We start from the raw sequence: 20,113 nt of genomic DNA, 5'->3' as shown, positions 1-20,113 counted from the left end.
ACTCTAGATTCAATTTATTGTAATTCTAAGAATAAAACTATTATCCTGATCTTCTCTATTCAGAGTTACAAGCTTTATTCACTTATTTGTTACATGTCCTTTTACTCTAGATTAACTTTACTGTAACTCTAGGGGTAAATCGATTATCCTGATCTTCTCTCTTGAGAATTACAGAGGGTGTACAAACTCTACACGTTTGAAAAACGAGTAACTTTTTCAAAACTCGACCGAACTGCTTGATTTTTCTTGAGACGTTAGAAGGATTAGTGTAGCAGCTGATGTGTAAATAATTTTTCTTTTTAGATTGTTATCGGTCAAAAGCACTGCTTGAAGTCAAATTTGTCGCATACAAATGTTTTACGAATCATTCGTTTCAAGCCTTATCTGATATTATAATTTATTATTTAACAAACTGATGGTAACACCCACACCTCTACAAAAAAGAAAGGTAACAAAAAATACATTGCAGTACAACAAGTAACTTAAAAGTTGTTATAAAATCTGTAGGAACACATTGTCCACCGTACATTTTCACTGAATCCCGAAATGATGTTCGACTTTCGGAAAATGAATCGCGCGGAAAATTCGGTGGGCGGGATTTGAAGATCGATCGATAGGAACCTTTCACCGTAACCTTGCAATTGGCTGATTGTTCGAACACTCTCGATATCGAGCGATTTCTGCGGCGAGCAACGCGTTACGTCCACCCACAGCTGCGCGCACAGGTCTCGGGTTTCGCTCGATTCTCTTCTCCGTTCCTTGTTTTCCCGAAAAAAGCCGACCGTGATGCACCGACGTCTGCTTCCTAGACGTGGCAAGCAAATTCTCTGCCTTCTATCTACACCGACAGACGCTGCGTATATGAATCATGCCTGTACTCCTCGACGCCCAGGCGTCTCCAGTTGCAAACAGGAAATAACATCCGACACGAGGCCGGATCCGTACGAAGTGCCTGGATTTTTCCGTCAGAGCTCTCGCTCTTCCGCCGTTTACGAGCCACGTTATGACTGGAAATCGAATGTTTACCGAAATTTACGGTCTGATACCCCAACTCGCGAAATCCAATTTTATACGGAACTCCGCTCTCTCCGTTCGAGATATATATACAATAATCTTGTATTCGCCGAGAATGTATTCGATGAATACAAAATTATTTAAATAAAAGTCAAATGAAAGATACTTTTCTATTCGAACCTTCGAATAACGAATAAAAGTTATGTATATCTTTTATTCCAATCGGTATTTAAATAATTTTAATGGTTGGTTAATGGTCTATTCGTTATTCCATATTGTAGTACATGGATGGCGTTGTAGAACCGAGGCTCTATTTGTCCAATTCAAGCCCGTCAATACATTTCAAGTGGTATAGAAGTATTTAAATACTGCCCGACTCTGCCCTATACAAAATGAAACAGAGAAGACCGGTTCGAATTCAATGGAAATTAACGTAGAAAGATAAAACCACTTGCCCACCTCAATTTCTCCGAGTGCATCGCTAAAACCGCGAATTTGCATACTGAATTTCTTCCCACAGTCTGTTTATTACATTGTCGAATCGTTACACAAGGTATTCGCATCTAAACAACGGAGATAGGTACATCGCGTTAAAGCAACCACCCGGTAGAGAATCGAGGAATAACAGACCTCTACGTGTTTCGTTATACAGTCGGGATCCAAGGTTTACGCGTGAAGAGCTTGCCACCTTGATGCCAGGAGCGGCTCGTTTTCGCGGCGAGCATAAACTCGTGTTCGATCTACCGTGCAGCACGAATATGCTTGGAAGAATAAAACACTGGTAGGCCGGGTTGTAAATCAGAGAGATCTTCCTACAGTGAGAAAGATTTCGCGGTACGGAAGTCGCGCGCAGCCTGCAACGCGTCGTGATAAGTTGCTTCGAAATTACATATACATATATATTAGGTCGGAGAGAAAGTTCTTGCGGTTTTTATTGTAAAATCAAAATAACAAAAACCGCAAGAACTTTCTTTCCGACCTGATACATCGAGGAAAGGTTCCGGCAGAATCGAAACTTGCCGGCATTTATAGTCGGGTTCCCGAAAATGTCGAAATTCCCGAAGGAATCGGGTTCCCCGAATATTTCGAGAATACGATGTATGATGCTCTTGAAAATTGAAAATAATGACCTATTTATAACCGATTCCACACACTTTAAATCAGAACAACTTTTTTATTAATGGACCAAACGACTTCAATTTCTCTGTAAGGCTAGAAGAATTAGTTTAGTAAATGTGAAATAGTAAAAATTGATTTTTACAACTTTTGTAGCTGAGCCAATAGCGAAAATTTAAAAGACTTGTCTGGTCAACTGGTATAAATTATATACGCTTTGAAAATTTCATTGAAATTGGTTAATTGGTTTACGAGTTATAACCGATCAAAGCTGGTAATTTGTAGTGTACCATAAAGTGGCAAGTTTTACCATTTTTGATCGTTTATAACTCGTAAACCAATTAACCAATTTCAATGAAATTTTCAGGGCGCATATAATTTATACCAGTTGACAGAACATATCTTTTAAATTTACATTATTGGCCCAGCTAAAAAAATTGTAAAAATCAATTTTTACTATTGTTTTTCAGAAGTCCGACCAAATGCATTTTTTCAACTTATTTATTAGACGTCATTTACTAAACTAATTCTCCTAGCCTTACAGAGAAATTGAAGTTGTTCGGTCCATACATATAAAAGTTATTCTCATTTAAAGTGTGTGGAATGCTCCTTACTGTATAAGTATTGAATGATTGCAAAAGTTCTCGCGCACCTCGAGCTCAGAGAGCTCCACAGCTTCTCTGAAAAAACCACGCAGATGTCCCAAAAAAAGGAATCCAGCTTGTAAAGTGCTAGGCAAGACTCGAACAAAATAATGTTGATTAAATAATCGCTTAATAAAATCGTTCTTTCCACATGTAATCGCTTGGGTTTTATTTTCATATCATACAGGAACTTTCGCAATCATCCAATATAATATAAAGAACAAATTATTTCAAGAATCCCTACTACCTCAGGAATCCCGATAAACTCGAGAATCTCGAGATTTCGAGTTCCCGCACACCTCTGGCAGCATTAGAACCCTTCGCGAGAGTTCATCGCCGTTTATTCTCGCAGAGTATAGCTACCAGAGCCTTCCATCTCGACCATAGTTCACAACCACCAAAGATCTAGAGTCTAGAGTGTGAAATCAAAATTAATCCAGAGTGTAGCTCGAGGAAGTGTGATGTAGAAGTCGCGTTAATCGAAGTTCCGCGGGGAGAGCCGTAACAGTGAGAAGCTGGTGGATGCGCGAGATCGAAAATAGGCCGGGACATTTTTGTGTGATGAGTCGATGCACGCCGGAAGACAGTGGGCTAAACCGATGAAATCTGTGTAAAAATCAAAGAACTTTCGATAGAAATGAGGTAGAGCGATGAAATTTTTTTAAAATTAAAGGTGAAACTTTGCAGAACATGGGAAAAATAGGGAGATTATGGTACGAACGTTTTTGAACCTTGAGAAAATTCGTTAAACATGTAGAATTTCAAGAAATCGATTTTGCAATATCCTGAGGTCGTAGACAAATTTTTAGACCAGATTTGGCATCAGCGTGAAAAAATCTACGAGGAATGATGTGTCGCATGTTAATAAAAAAAATTTTCCGCGCGTCGTATTAGGAAAAACCACAATTTTCTTGAAGTTGTGCAAGTCTAAAGAATTCTTTCAAGGTTAAACAACGTTCGCACCACAATCTCCATAATTATCCCATATTCAGCAAAGTTTCAGCTTTTAATTTTAAAAAATTTCATCGCTCTATCTCGTTTCTATCGAAAGTTCTTTGATTTTGACACAGATTTCGTCGGTTTAGACCACTGTGCGGCGCGGCGTGTTGTCTCTCGAGACGAGTGAAAGAGAGAGAGGGAGAGAGAAAGGCTAGATAGAGGTTAGAGGGCGGTTTCTAGCGTTGGCACGTGATCGAGCTGGCCGAGGATAAGTCAGCGAAATAAGCAGCGGTAGAATAGCGCGAACACGTGGCTGTGGGAATCGGGAGGATCTGGATTTGTTTGGTTTCAGCAAAATATCCGCGTGAAGAGTGGGCAACGGCGTGTTGTCTCTCGAGACGAGTGAAAGAGAGAGAGAGAGAAAGGCTAGATAGAGGTTAGAGGGCGGTTGCCACCGATGGAAGAGCTAGCGTTGGCGCGCGACGTGATCGAGCAGGCCGAGGATAAGTCAGCGAAGTAAGCAGCGGTGTAGGATAGTGCGAACACGTGGCTGTGGGGATCGCGAGAGGATCTGGATTTGTTTAGTCTCTTGGTAGAGCGTGATGGATGCCCTCGAATTACAAGCGGCTCTGGTGAAGCTGGACCCGGCTACCACGGTCACGCCGATAGGCTCGAACGTGAAGATAGTACCCCCTCATCATCGCATCGCGTTCGCTGTCGATATCGACGAAAGCAATCTGACTCTGGAGAACGCGACGCTGAACGACGAGACGTCGACGAACAGTTCGGCTAGCTCGAGAAAGTTGCACAACAAGTGCTCGGCGAACCTGAGCGTACCAGCCCATCAGAATCATCAGAACACGCAGCAGATAGGGGTGGCCAAGTGCAACATGGCGGAGGTCAGGTGACGCCAGCCTTGCTTCGATCTCATCTTTTATCACACGTATCCGCCGCACAGAAGCAGCAAACATCACGCTAAACATCATTCTAAGGAGAAGAGACATAGGTCACATGTGGTGAGTTAGAGGATCCGCGGACGGAGGCGTTATGTGTACTGGATGATTCATGTAACTCGGTACAGACTGATCAAGTAGCTTTTCAAGTAACTTTAGTTACGCACGTCATTCATCACGCACACTTTAAATCGGAATCGCTTTTGTTTTAATGGACCAAACCACTTCAATTTCTCTGTGAGGCTAGCTGTTTAATAAATGACGACTGATAAGTATGTTGGAAAAATCCATTTGGTCGAAATTGTGGAAAACAATAGCAAAAATTGATTGTTACAAGAGATGTGTTTTGCGAACTCGTGTAAATTATATGTATACATTGTGAAAACTTCCTTGAATCTGGTTAATTGGTTTACGAATTACAAACGATGATAATTATGTGCGTAACTGTACATCGAATACATACATTCAGTTCATTCCCTTTCGAATTTTCATGGAACAGATCGACCAAGATACATGAATCACAGGTAAAACTGTTCGTAGCTTCTAGCTAAATAATTTGTGTACCGTGTTCTATGGGTTAGCGCTTCTGTTGTTGAGTAGCATTTGTCATGCATCGAGTAGAACCATGTGCTGCGGAATCGTATTGCATGAATCATCGTGCAACTAAAGATTCTGTAGATGTGTAATAATCATTTATACGCTTTAGACTTCAGCCGATCGTCACGAGTCTCTATCATGTGTTTTACGTCTTGTGAAACTCTTTCTCTCATTTCCAAATAGTGTCTTGTCTTTTTTATTTACCACGGCAAAGACAATGGTAAAAGTATTTCGTTGTTCGGCAAAGTCATTTTTCTCAACTGAGAATTCTCAAGAACAAAATGTCATAAAGCTTGTAATAAATGGTAAAAAATTGGCTTTTCCAAGTTTTATGACATTTTGTTCTATGATTTCATTCAATTTCTCAGGCGACTTAAATTCAGTTATATGACATGTCACGATTTTATTTGAAATGGAATTTGCGGTGACAATATTGATTCAGTCGTCGACTAAAATCATTGTCGGTTAAATTCGTCGGTCAAAGTCGTTGTCGGCGAAAACGGTGTCGGCGATTTTCATGGGACCCGGCCAAATCATCGTACATGTATAATGGGATGCGATCTGGCTGATATTATATGCACCTGGGGCACCGTTACCGCAGTCGCGTACAATTTTGATGCACAAAGAGGCGAGCACGTTCCATGACGGAACACTCCAGACCGTTGCACTCTGTCGCGGAGCGCATTTGCACAAGCGGCTCCGCTTGAAACGTGCACGCACCTCGGAGTCGGGTCGTGTCGGGCCGGGTCAGGCTTGCACTTGCTGCAAAGCAATGCATAATGGGCCTATAGCGAGCCACTTATACCTTACCCCGACGTCAGACTATCGCGCGCGGACATTAATGGACGCGTTTCCGGAACGACGCGGCGCTACCCTGCAGAATAAATGAGGCGAAATAGAATGTCCCCTGCATCGCGACCTGAATCTCTCAACCCTTTCGAAGGACGTGTATTTACGCGCGCGATAAGCGGTCGATCTGTTCCCGAGACACCTCGTAATCTGTATAAAACAACCTCCGTACAAGATGTCGGCGCAGTCGCGTGGCATCGCTGATGAATTGGCCACAAATTCGGATCGATTCGAACAAGTGTACTCTCGTTGTTTTATTAGCAGACTGCGGATCTTTATGCGAAATCAAAATATTCCGCATCGATTGCGGCAAGCAGGAGGAAAATAGAAATTGATTTCATCCCTCAATGACTTCTTCATAAATTCGTGACAATTTTTTAAGAAATATTTTCCCTAATTGTAATAGGATGTTTAACATTCTTCTTGACTTTCTCGGATGACGCGTTCGAGATGTGACTTATTAACCAATGTTGTCAGCTCGATTCGCCTCTCAATAACTCACGACGTTAATTTACAATGTAATTGGATCTTCGTGCAAAATAATAAATGTTTGCATTGACTGCAAGACACAGGAACCACATCACAATTTTTTATTAAGCTTAATCCTTTGTTTTTTAACTACTTCGTAATTTTAGATATTCTGAATAATGGTACAGCAATTTTCAAGCTGAAGGTGTAGTACAATGTTGTCACCGACATATTTAATAATGTTAACAATATTTTGAATAATGGTACAGTAAGTTTTAAGCTGAAAGCGATACATACGGTAAGGAGCGAAACTGAACCAACAACCACAAGTTTTGTATAAATCATTATCATTATTTATTGACTAGGGATATAGAAAAATAACAAAAAATCACCATTATAATTATTTATATAATTAAATTTGGAAAATACTGGACACAAAACCAGGCTACATAGTGAGGTGCTGCCGGACTGGCTAAGATAAACCGATCTTTAGGCGGGCCAGCGCTCTGGAACTTCTCTCTTTCTCTGCAACATCTATTAGCCGGCGTGACAGGGTTGATCGACCGAGCTGTATCCTGAAGATCGTCGGATCAGAGTGAAGAAACGGCGCGGCACGGCGGCGGACGGCCGGCTATCACGCGAAACGCGTATCAGTTGTTGCGAGGCGAGCCGGCTCGCGTGAAATCGAAACCCAGTTCTGTTAGATCGCAAATATTGTTGCATTCACTTTTGACAGGAGCACCGTTAAACCTTCGCTGCGGCAACAGCGGCCTCAGACGGCCAGACGTGATTCATATCTGCCCGACATTGAAGCCTAGGCGTAACGTTATACTCTCATTCCGGGTGTGCGCGTCTGGCGCGCTGCCGTCAACCATAAGCGCGAACCACGCTTTTCCTATTTCGCTCAACCATTTACGCGTCTCTATCGTGCGAAACCATTTTACGGAATGTGGAGTACACGAGGAGAAGAAATCGGCGAAGAAATTGCACCGTTAACAGGCACAACTGAGCTGCTTTTCGAGGAATTCGTTCGACACATTGTTGGCGAAGGTTGCTCCATTTATTCGTGCCTCGTTAAAACTCCGCCAATCATCTTTTACGATCACGGAGTGTTTTTCAGGGATCGTATCGATCAGCATCTTTTTCGTTTCTTTGATAGTGGAGAAATCAGTAGAATTTTACATTCTTCTTCGTTGAACTTGTATTCGGAGACAACACGATATGCGTTGATGTACACTTTATTATTAGACTGCGGATCTTTATGCATTTACGGCTTGAACACATTTTTTTAAATTGCTGCAGCATTCAATTCGACAAAGTCTAGTACGATTTTGATTTATCTCGGATCCACAAATGCTGTTACCAATGAAAATAGAATTTTATTTGGTACAACTTTCTTCAAATTCGTCGAGAAAAATTGAAAAAAATTACATAAACATCCGCAGTCTATTTATTATACTATAATACTTTGTTATTCCAATTTTTTAAATTTTACTACAGTCTTGAATTTCATCTCCTCAACTTTGTGCTATAAATGCATGAAGATCCGCAGTCTATTGATCAGACACCGACATATTTCTTCCCTTAATGATTTTATATTATATAATTACTAGACTGCGGATTTTTACGGAATTATGGATTTGAAAATTTTCAATAAAAGCTAGGTTATAAAATATGACAAAGTAGAGTACGATTTTAATTTATTTCAGATCTACAAATGCTATTACCAATGAAAATAGAATTTTATTTGATACCACTTTCTTCAAATTCGTCTAAAACAATTGAAAATGTTCCCCGTTTGGGGAAAATAACTTCAACATTTTTATCGAAACTGGAAGACCCAGCCGAGTCGTTCGCACTTATTTGAAAAACACGAGCAAGGAAAAAATGCTCTAGTACATTCGACAATTTCGTTTCGTTGTACAATGAAAATTTGAAGCACGCGTAGCCGAAGAACGGGAGATTATTCGCACTGCTAGAATCTCAGCGTGCGTAGAGGGTTGTCGGATCGATATGGACACTCGAACTCAGTCGTCGTCAACCCTTATCTCTCCTAACCGCATACGTACCCTTAGCCCTCTGTCGCACGTGCACGCGAAGGCTTGTCTGTGCGAGTTTCTAATAACGTACGCGAGTACGCGCCTTTATCTCTGTCTCTGTCCTCGCAGGAATGCAGATCAGTCTCCTGGTGGCTCTGTATCGGCCACAGGGACGCGTGTGAGAATTTCTAATCACGCTCGCAAACGCATACGCCACAGCCAGCCGTTCCTTCTTCCCTTTGCTCGTGCACTGTTTGCCGGATAAGGTCCAGCAGGTCCGCAACAGCTCGATACCTGGCCGAATGGTAATTAGGCCAGAGAATGCGACTTTCTGCAGGCAGATTTCGAGCTGGAGATCTCGTTTGTTCCGTCGCCCCCGCAAAATCTAAAACGACTCTAGATAACTGGTTCAAAATTGGAACCGGGGAATGGGTCAAAATGCTATTTCGAATAGCGCGCACTAATAGCCCGTTTTTAATCCTACGTGCTCTTTTAAAAATGAAATATTTTGTTTGTTGGAAAAAGTATTCAAAATTGCATGTATAAAATAGTGTTTAAGGAATTCTCAAAATAGTGAGAATTTTATTGGAAACACTTTATGTATTTTAACGTATCAGATCAGGGAGTTCCAGCTTGTAGCTCGCGAGTTATACGCGGCACCTTTACCGCTTAGGTCCTTCCCCCACTCTTAGACTTCATCCTTATGCATATGTATAGCAGAGTTGTGCAGAATTACAATTGAATTACTCCAGAGTTATAATTACAAAGTAATTGAATTAAATTGTAATTCAATTATGTTGTGATTTATAATTCAGATCTCTTCAGTCAATTAAATTACAATGTAATTCGTAATTGCAATGGAGCACAATTATAAAATACATTTGTAATTGAATTATGAAAAATGAAGTACTAGGCAAGAAGAGGTTGAAAAATCCATGTAAAGGTTTCAAACAGAAGGAGAATTTATTACTTATAAATTTAAAAATATGTATATATAATTGATTAATAAGGATGTGTATTCTTTAACCACGAACTGGCGCACACAATCATCTAATATGTTATATTATTTATGTCTGCAAATATATTAATGTATACAGGTTGTATGAAAAGAATCGTTGTAGATTTCTAAACATCCAAATCCATGGAAAATGTCCGTGTAATATCATTTGTTCGTCGTTCAACTGCAACCACCAGTTAAGTCCTTAAATCGATAAACAATATCGTGTTGGAGTAATATATTGTCCGATCGACACGCTGGTGTTGTTGTTTCGTTCGCTCGTCCTTGATAGCTGTGTCAAGGGCCGAAATCGATATCATAACTCTGTTCAACCCCCCCCCCCCCGGCATCGTATCAATTTCACGAGCGTGTAGGATTTTGCTGTGTCGCCACGTTAAAATTCACCTAACCGGTTCATTATCGCAGAACCGGCAGTGAAACGACCCCCGGCAGAGAGGTCCAGCGACCCTTATATTTCGGAGACACCCTTCGCGATGAAAGAGAGGGCGATCGTCGGTCTGGGTCAGTCTTTCAATTAGGGCTTGAGCCACGACTTAACGAGGCTGTGGAACGAAAAAAAAAAGACGGGGAGGAACTCCGAGGGAGAATTACATGCACGTGGCTGCACGGCAGAATAAGATTTAAAAGCGGATCCGGGAAGGATGGGTGTCTACTTCAGGGCTTCTGTTCCGACCGGGATAATGTAGATGTGTGCGCAACACCGACGCGGTGTGTACAGTCGCGTCCGGATCAATCGACTTAGAGTCGATCCGAGGTTTTGCCCAGGAAATTGGGTGAAGGGATTAAGGGAGATGTTGCGGCTCGATGCCACCGTCAGGGATTATAGGCTACGAGTGCGCGTCGTACTGGCAGGGACGTATTTATGACACCCGTGCGCCCTGTGATCATTGTTTATGCTGATCCTAATTGATTCCTGATGCAAACGAATCCGCGATTGCCGCGGGAATGCAATTCTCTCACCATTAACAGGGTAGACGACTCGTTTTTCCAGGATTGCAAGGGTGCGGGATGCGCCTTTTAATTTCTCGATAATGCAGACGTTTGTTCTAGTTTTCTTTCTTGCAACATTCTTTTAAACTTCCTCAGTTTTCGGTGGACACAACAGCGCTAGATAAAAGATCAATCTAGGCCGCGATCGCTCTCGAAAGCTCTATTTTTACGGTTACGAGGCGTAATTTGCATTATTCGGCAGCATAGACTGCTACATGCTGCCAATTACTTTTGAGGGCGATCACGGGCTAGATTGATCTTTTGTCTAGCGCTTTTCACTACTGAAAGACTCCAACTTTGCATTGTGGAGAAATAAGAAGGCGCATCCCGCACCCTTGCAATCGTGGAAAAGGTTTCCCCTCTTAAGGGTTGGATACTCGATCGCGTCGTGTGTCGGGTGGCTCCGGCGAGCGAGCAAGAGGGAAAACTGATACTAATCGAAGTGTACGAACAGGCATCTATTAATACGAAATTCTCCTCGAAGGCTGGCCATGTTCACTCCGAATAAATATAACCCTGGAAGCCGTGCTCTCGCGGTCAAGGCCTCCCCTGGCCGCATTTTCTACCCCTGAAGCGCACACGTGCGACGCGTGTCATCAAATTGTTCAGTTGGATCGAGAGGGGTCGTTCCGCATCGGACTCGCGATATGATACAACGTGCTGCCGTTTGTTCCTCGGAGATCCGACCAATCAACGCGTATCGGCGAACTCTCTCCTGATTTCGTTCGCAGTGCTCCAATTCAAATTGTGAAGTTTCCCCTTTAAAATGACTCCATTTTTTTAACTTCAAGGAATATAACCATATCTTTTTCAAAATTTAAATCACCGAGCCCCATCATCGAAAAAAACGCAAAAGAAGAATTTGTTTAAATTTTCCGACATTATAAAGTTGATTTTCGAGGTTGAAAAAATTATTTTGTAATAGCCCAATCCTTGTCGAATAAAACAAAAAAAAAAATTTAGCTCAATCGGACAAACAGTTCTTGAGATAAAAATTCGTAAGTGAGGCCCGTTTTCGCCGAAATGGGCAAAAATTGAAAACTTTGAAGGCCTGCCATTTCTAAAAAAATTCGAAACCGGCAAAATGATGACTTAAACCCCCCCCCTAATTTCACATGGACTACAACATAGTTATATTCAGTTAGAACGAAATCGGCGATGGTGCCTACAAAAAGTGATCGATTCGGCATGGAATGACCCTATAGCGAAGGTCTTACGAGAGTTGAAAATTTATAAATTATGCGGTATAAACATACTCCAAGACCAGTAGTGAAGCTTGGCGCGAGTTGGTCAGGGAGTCTCCACTTTCGGCGTACGTAGCAACAAGTTAGTTACACAACAAAGTTTAGGAACGTGGAGCAAATCCTGTACTGGGATTTAAACCTCAAAGAAAAAAAAAAAGAAATCACGTCGCTTCAGCCCGAGGGAGGTTTAACGAGATTGCCGGGGAAATTATGGCTGGCTTGATTCACGAGCAGACGGTTCGACTCGCGTGAGACGGATCCGTCGACGAATTTACCGTCACGCACATCCTGACCGTTGCAAAAACCGGACGTGGATATTTACAATCTGAGAATAACTGGCAGTCTTGTTCACGGGGTGACTTATCGCAGTCGTCGCCACCGTTCAACTTTCAGCTGTTTATTTCTATTTTGTTTGTAATTGAGTGAGTATTTACTGAACGCTGTCTCTAATGAATATTAATTGTATCTGAATTATAAATCTCACAAATCAGCTTCTTCTAATCGTTTGCTACGTTAAAAGTGTAGCAATTCTTTGAAAAAGTTTCGAAAAGGTCTGCAAGATGATTTTTTACAATAAATTCCATCCTTGAACATTTTATTTAGACGATGTCGAACTAATCTTTAACCCTCGGAGATCTGTGTTTGCGTCTGTGTTTACATTTCAGCTTACGATAGCTTGGATGGCTTCCTACTTGGACGTTACAACCACTGTGGAGACCGCAGTAGGAAAATACACGTGAAGACGCTTCGCATGCGTTGGAATCGGTTCCGCGTTTTCGAGAACGGAAACCTCGGGTTAAGAAGATTTCTTCTTCCGACGGACAACAACTATAAATAGCTCTGCTTCCTCATAGACATATCAATTAGGTTGTGTTCTAAATTCGTTCTAAATTCGACATAGAGTTCTCTATTTCACTACATTCGTTATATTCAGTTTTAGAATACAGTTACTAATTTCCGGAAGCAAAATATGGGTATACATATAAAATAGATGGAAAAATTCATTTGAAAACCACTCTCAAAAACAATGTACATAATCAGCTAGTCCTCTAATTTAATAGAGAAGAATATCTGATGTTTGAAAATGTGCTGACGATAAACGACTTCTACATCTACTGTTGCTGATACGTCTCAATATTCTCTTTTGCCGGTTCTACGATTCTCAGATGTTTAAATTTATTGCTGTACGAACAACCGTGAAATTTGTGAAAAACCATAGTCTCGATACGTAAATTAATAACACACGTGAAATACTATACGTTCAAAATCGCGATCTCCAATTGCTATCGAAGACAGAAGAATAATTTGTTCAGTTTTAACTTGTAGATCGTTTCTTAGAACCTTCATTTTCATTCCACCCTCCCGCAGACCACGAGCTTCCAGTATCCCCGGCTCGATGATCCGAAAATGTTTGCACGGGGGTTGTACGGGAGAAAGATTTACGAGGTTTTTCAGCGTGTTATGAAACACGCTGTACAATAGCGGCAGCAACAATTGAACGAGATGATTGGAAGCTGCGGACGAAAGACGGCGATGTATTAAAAAGTATCAGTTGAAAGAGGATTTGAAATGAAAGGTATCTTGTCGAGGCGTATTATCCGATAAACGGAAATTATTAGCATTCGAAATGAAGGGAATCGATATCTCATTGGGCACAGTGTTCCAATAGAGACAGAAAAGTTATTACAATTCCGGATATTGTAGCGAAGAATGCTGACCACGCGGACATCGACGTTCCCGGCAAAGTGACCGGAATTTCATAAAAATTGGTTCGACTGTAATAATCTTGAGCCGCTTGCCCCGTTTATTAAAATGTTCGTGAACAATTTCGAAATTGCGTTTCGAGGTTAAACAGTTATTTGCCTACAAATTTCTGCAACACGATCAGCCTCGGAATTGGAAAACGTAATGAAACGTCGCCATCTTGGCAGCGCTGGGCGAAGCTTAAATTGAATCGCAAGGTGAACTCGCGCGTTTCTCAGTTCGCGAAGTGTCCTTGTATTATTTAACAACTGCTGCGACGTTCATCTCGAAAGATTGGATATTTGTTGCGAGCTAACAAATTTAACAGAAACGCGGGGATTCGATCGGGCAGAACAATGAGACGAAAATTCGCAGCGATGCCTGCATTCTCCGACGATAATTGCCGCGCCTTTATGCGAGAAGACCGGCCGACTGAATTCAATTGCGCCGTGGATGCACTGCTGCGATTTCCACCGCTGCAATCGTCAAAAGCTTATCCTCAATGGACGTCTGAAATGGGAGTCAGAAGCATCGGCGTGCACTAGACTGCGGATTTTATGTATTTATGACAAAAAAGATTTATAAGGACATCTACATACAGTAAGGAGCGAAACTGTGAACCAATAACCACAAGTTTTGTATAAATCATTATTTATTGCTAGGAATATAGAAGAATAACAAAAAATCAACATTATAATAATTATTTTTATCATAGTTGGAAGTAACTTGAGAAATTTTTTTCAATAATTAATGTCTCCTCGTTTAGCAATGACAACAAAAATAGATTGACTCGGTTTTGCACCACGTCCAATATACTTGGCAATATTTAATATATTATTTATTTTTAATATTTCGTCCACAACCCTTGTGCTTGTAAAACTGCACTAATTCGCTTTGGCATACTTTCTACTAATTTTTTGCAATAATCCGGAGATATTTGTTCCCACTGTTCTTGAATTCTATCATACAAATCTGTGATTGAAGTTGGTTGGGAGTCATATGAATCCCCCGAAGTCGTCTTTTTAGTAAACCCCATAGATTCTCTATGGGGTTTACTATTTTGTTTTTCAAAAGGCATATTTTCAACAGCATCTATGAGATGATCTTGTAAAATATCCTTGTACATGTACTGATTCATGGTGCCATTAATTCGGTGCAGTGATCCAACACCAAATGCTGTTAGGCACCTCCAGAACATTAGAGATCCGCCTCCATGCTTTAACGTTTGTTTCACATGTCGTGGTCTAAGCCTTTCATTTTTACGAATCCAGCACCAAGACATGCCATCTGAACAAATTCTGTTAATTTTGGTCTCGTCTGACCAAATAACCCGTTCCCAGTCAGTAGTTGTCCAGTTTTTATATTTTGTAGCAAATTCCAAACGACGTTTAATATTTTTTTTCGATAACATTGGCTTCTTTATTTTCTTAATGCTTTTACTTTGAGGGTTCTTCGTGCTGTCCACTGACTTATTTGCGTATTCGTATCTTCTTTTAATAAGTTTGCAGCCATAATGGAACTTGAAGCTTCACCAGTAAATTTAAAATACTGGATTAATTGATTTAATTTAATTATTTTCTCTAATATATACATATAATTATTTTGACTGATATGTATTCGAAATAAACTGGATTCCCTTCATGGAGACGTAGTCTTGCCTCATCGAGATGAAAGCATGGGAAGACGAGAAAAGAAATTTATGGAACTAGTTGCTCTCTCTCTCTCTCTCTCTCTCTCTCTCTCTCTCTCTCTCTCTCAAATAATTGCTGTCGCCGAAAGCGGCCCAACCGCAGCCGGTCAAAATTATTCGAGCTGCGAATGTCGGGCACGACTGTGCAGCAAAAACTTTCCGTGATTAATAAATTCGATTCTCTTTTTCTGTGAAAGATGCTTAAGATGCCCGCCGCGTGTTGCCGTCCATATGCCATTGGCTGCTCACGTCAGCGAATGTAAAACAAGAACCGTCGTTGCGAATGCGGATTGCGAAACGAACATAGGCTTTATTAATTCTCTGCATTGTCGGGGAAACATAAATTATACCGCGCGTATTTTATCTGATCGCGATTCACAAAAATGGGCTCGCTGAATAAAAGAATTCGCTACTTCCTCTCTGCTTCGTGCATGAAAAACGTAGCGGATACAATTTTCTACATTGTCAATTCTGGAACAAGTACGCGCTGCTTATTGCTGATTAATTTCATTGCCAATTTATTGTTGACTAGTTGCATTCATTTCGGTCGTTATCATTGAAAACACTAACACATACTTTTTAAGCAAAAATCCAGCCTTCGCTCCTCCCAAAACAGAGGATATAAAATCAGTTGAAAAAACCCCGCTCTTTCCCGGAAGCGCGAAGCATGACGCACGACGCATTCTCTCGGTCGTTCGACAGTGTCCGAGACGGACACGGAGAAAAATATGCCTTTGTGATCTTCTCGTTCACGATTTTTTCGCGCATAACCGGCGAAGTTCGAAAATACGCATCACGGGACCGATAGTATTTGCATGGGAATGCGGCCGCGAGTCGCCGATCATACAAATAAACGTCCGAAACAGACGCGAGAGCTCTATCTTCGCCGTATCTTTGTCCGCGATGAGAACCGAGGAAGAGCATCGTTCAAGTACGCCCGCACAACGCGAGTGCAATATGCATCCGGTCTACAGGCCACTCGGGTTGTGCGTTCCTACGGCCACTGCACAAAGAGAACTGCATCTTGAATCCGATATCGCGAGACGCTTCGCCTATTGCGGTGCTTCGGGCTTTTACATCAAATTTTCCCCGATTTCCTTTACATGGCGTTCGCCAACGAAATCTGGCATTCTTCAAATTACTCGGCTTCTTTTCCCGTCGTTTCCTCGGGAACGAGATCGGGAAAAGTTGCGGAAAGAGACAGAGGATTTGATGCGTTTATGACGAAATTGAGGAGGTGTAATTCGACACAGTGAAGGCTTTAGAACAATTTGAAATTACTGTTGTATCCAGACTGCGGATCTTTATGCAAAATAAAAATGTTTTGCATTGATTGTAGGAAGCAGGAATAAACATGAAAATTGATTTGATCCCTTAACGACTTTGTTATATTAAAAGCAATATTACATTCACGAATTTTTAGAATCTTTTACTGTGTTTTATATTTCACCCAACCAATTTCTTCATAAATGCATACAGATCCATCCGCAGTCTAGTTACAGTATTTTATCGAATATCTGGCCGAAAATTGTCCCAGAACTATCCCCACTCCTGCGGGGCGTTCCCCCTTGAGGGGCCCCGAAGCTCGAGAGGCCTCGCTCGCCGAGAAGTATGACATCATACGGCTCGGGTATATCGGTGAGACCACACTAATCCAATGACAAAACTTCTTTATTCTTCGTTATTTTTTTATGGGATTTTGACCAACGTATTCGTGGCATTTTTTAAACGGAAATGATACCAAATATGATATAATTCGGACAATATTTACAATGACTATAAGAATATTTACAAGGAAAAACAGGGTATGGGAAGTTCTCCGCGTCTCTTTCTTTCCCATACGCTGTCCTTTGCGTCGAAAACTTTCATCGTTCATTACACAAGAAAATATAATCGGATTTATATCTCATTCGGTATCATTTTCATTAGAAAACAGTCCCACCAATAAATAATGAAGCATAAAGAAGTTTTGTCATTGGATTAGTTACGTTTACACTTCTCGGCGAGCGAGGCCTCTCGATCGGCACTGTCCTTTTCTACGTTCGGCAAAAGTCAAAGAATAGTATCCTTGGCGGATAATTGTCCCTGAGCAGACCCGTGTTGGGGACAATTATCGACAAAATACTGTATATCATTTTCACACTCCAGTTTCTTGCAATCCAGGTAGAAAATATTAAAACAGAGACAGCAGCATTGTCATAGCCGGTACTAATTAATTATACATCACAAATTAGATCGAATCTAGGAGCCGGTCCAAATCGATTCAGCTTCCCCCGCCCCTTGTCCCAGTTTCTCGAACCAGCCTGCGAATTAACAATACGATCTCCGGAGAGCGTCAGTTATTCAAAACGTTCGCGCAATCTCGACGTGGCTTCCGTATCCAAGCAATGAAAGTAAAGTTACTCGAGAAAATCGTCGATATTTCTTCGATATTCAGAAGACGTTTCTTTTGCGGATCGTTCGAGAACCGTCGAGCGTCGCTCTAATTGTGCCGATAATTATGAAAGTGGTCTAAGCGAAAATTGCTTTCTTCCACATCAAATGAATTCGATGCAATTTCGATGCGTATTCATCCTTTAAACATCTCGAAACAAGAAACACACGACTTAGAGCCACTTTCATAATTATGTACACAATTCGAGAAAGCGATTTAGATTACGCCGAGCATAAAGCAACGTTTCGAGCAATACAGGATCGTTCCGTCCCACGCGGCGTCCTCTCGATACGTTTCCCCATCGAGCGCCGCAAAGAAGATTAAGCAAACAGGATTGCCCGGTGCGAAGCCCGGAGTTTCGCGGAGACCACGTGTTGCAGTGCCGTGCGCGAATTGAGAACTCCGCCATTTTATTGTGCGGGCTCGTCCAATATACGACCCCGTGGAAAACGACCGAACGTTCCGGCGAATTTATGGCGTTCCACGGGCCGATCCATGTTTCTCTCCTCATGAAAAAGAAAAGAAAACCGTGCCCCGCGCGATCGGTCTCGCGTTTCCGAAACACAGACCTTTAGGCGAGAACTCCGGAACAGTCCGCGACCTGTCACGTGTTCACCCTGGATTAATTTATCCGACTGTGCGAACGCAGACCTGTGTGGTTTCTAGTACAGGAGTGCGTCAATAGGAACATACGGTACCGCTAATTCGATTAGGCGTGTTGTTCTTCCTTCTTGCAAATACGCGCGCGAACGCTCCAGAATTTGATTAACCCCTTTATACGGATGTTGTAACTTCATACGTTCGTACAGACGTTAAATAAACTTGTTAAATGTATGAAACTAACTTGGATTTAAAGACTGGAGTCTCTATATTTTTTGGTCGAGCTATTTAACATTGAATGGTTTTGGAAGAATGAAGAATTTTTAGAGAACGTGATTTTGTATGTGCATACTAATAATTACATAAGTACATACTCGTAGTAACATACGTAATAAATACTAGAAGAATTATTTTAGTAAATGATGTGTAAAAAGTATATGTTGAAAAAATGCATTTGGTCGGAATTGTGAAATAGTAAAAATTGATTTTTACGACTTTTGTAGCTGGACCAATAACGAAAATTTAGAAGAAAATTTCATTGAAATTGGTCAATTGGTTCACGAGTTATAATCGATCGAAAGTGGTAATTTGTACTGTACCATAAAGTGGCAAGTTTTACCATTTTTGATCGTTTATAACTCGTGAACCAATCAACCAATTTCAATGAAACTTTCAGAGCGTATATAATTTATACCTGTTGACCAAACATTATTGGCCCAGCTAAAAAGGTCTTAAAAATCAATTTTTACTATTGTTTCTCACAATTCCGTCCAAATGCATTTTTTCAATATATTTTTTTACGCATCATTTACTAAACTAATTCTTCTAGCCTTACAGAGAAATTGAAGTAGTTTGGTCCATTCATATAAAAGTTATTCTGATTTCAAGTGTGTGGAATCAGTTATGCTCCATACTGGATATTCGTGAAAAGATGAAATTCTCCGGGGATCAAGAAAAGAGTAATTTATTAGGTTGAAGTAAATCAAAAACAAAGTTGTTACAAATAATGTTTTTATAAATTGATGCTTCCTTTAAAATACGACAGAACTCACCCTCCAACCTAATAAAACAGAGTACTCGTGTAGCAGGTTCGAAGAATCGATAAATAAATATTTTCGTGTGGGATATATTTATACATCTCAGGAATGTTTATCCACAGCGAAAAGTTTATTGGCGAAAAATCATAATTGCAGCTGCTGAACGAGAATCGACCTCTGAGCGAGTTCGATAGAGAATTGACCATTTCCTTCGCGGTATGAAAGGAACTGAACAAAAACTCGTAATTCGTTCTGTTCAGAAGAAATTTCACGCCGATGCAGCTGGTTGGAATTTAGATTGCAACAAAGTATCACTTATCAGCTGCAGAACTATCGAAGACGAAGCACCTTGATTCTCATAATAGATATGTACGGAGACTAGTTTTTTTCTTATTAGCTAGTCAGGGAGCGTTTCTTCAGGAAGTCATTACATTTGCACCTTAATGCATTTATCTTGTGCTTCGTTAGAACTGCGTACGCGTGAAGTTATGCGCGTGAAACAGCAAAGTTGAACGGCGCCTGATAATCAGACTTACGATGCTACTTGCTGAAGAAACCAACACGCGCTGCTTGTAGAACTGAAATAGCGAAGAATTTAACCTCGCGAAGGAAATTGTCGATTTTAATTGAACGAAGAAAATTAGACATCTCCTGCTGTATAATAGTGATTCAGTTTTCGATAATGATCGGGAAGGAAAAATAATTACTTGTGAAAGATGTGCAGTCGGCACGCAAGGA

General features: G+C 41.0%; 2 protein-coding genes across 5 annotated transcripts in view; both read left to right on the top strand.

The window, feature by feature from the left end:
• Window positions 1–20,113, top strand: part of LOC143217574 (uncharacterized) — a 285,200-nt gene that overhangs the window by 123,309 nt on the left and 141,778 nt on the right. The window lies entirely within an intron of this gene.
• LOC143217623 (uncharacterized) lies at window positions 2,489–18,639 on the top strand. The gene has a single exon (XM_076442114.1). It carries the CDS (start codon window positions 4,316–4,318, stop codon window positions 4,619–4,621), a length of 306 nt encoding a protein of 101 aa, XP_076298229.1. The 5' UTR covers window positions 2,489–4,315; the 3' UTR covers window positions 4,622–18,639.

The sequence above is a fragment of the Lasioglossum baleicum genome, chromosome 2 (assembly GCF_051020765.1).
Source record: "Lasioglossum baleicum chromosome 2, iyLasBale1, whole genome shotgun sequence".
NCBI classification, from domain to species: domain Eukaryota; kingdom Metazoa; phylum Arthropoda; class Insecta; order Hymenoptera; family Halictidae; genus Lasioglossum; species Lasioglossum baleicum.
The sequence above is the reverse complement of the archived record's forward strand: the minus strand, read 5'-3'. Positions and strand labels throughout refer to the sequence as shown.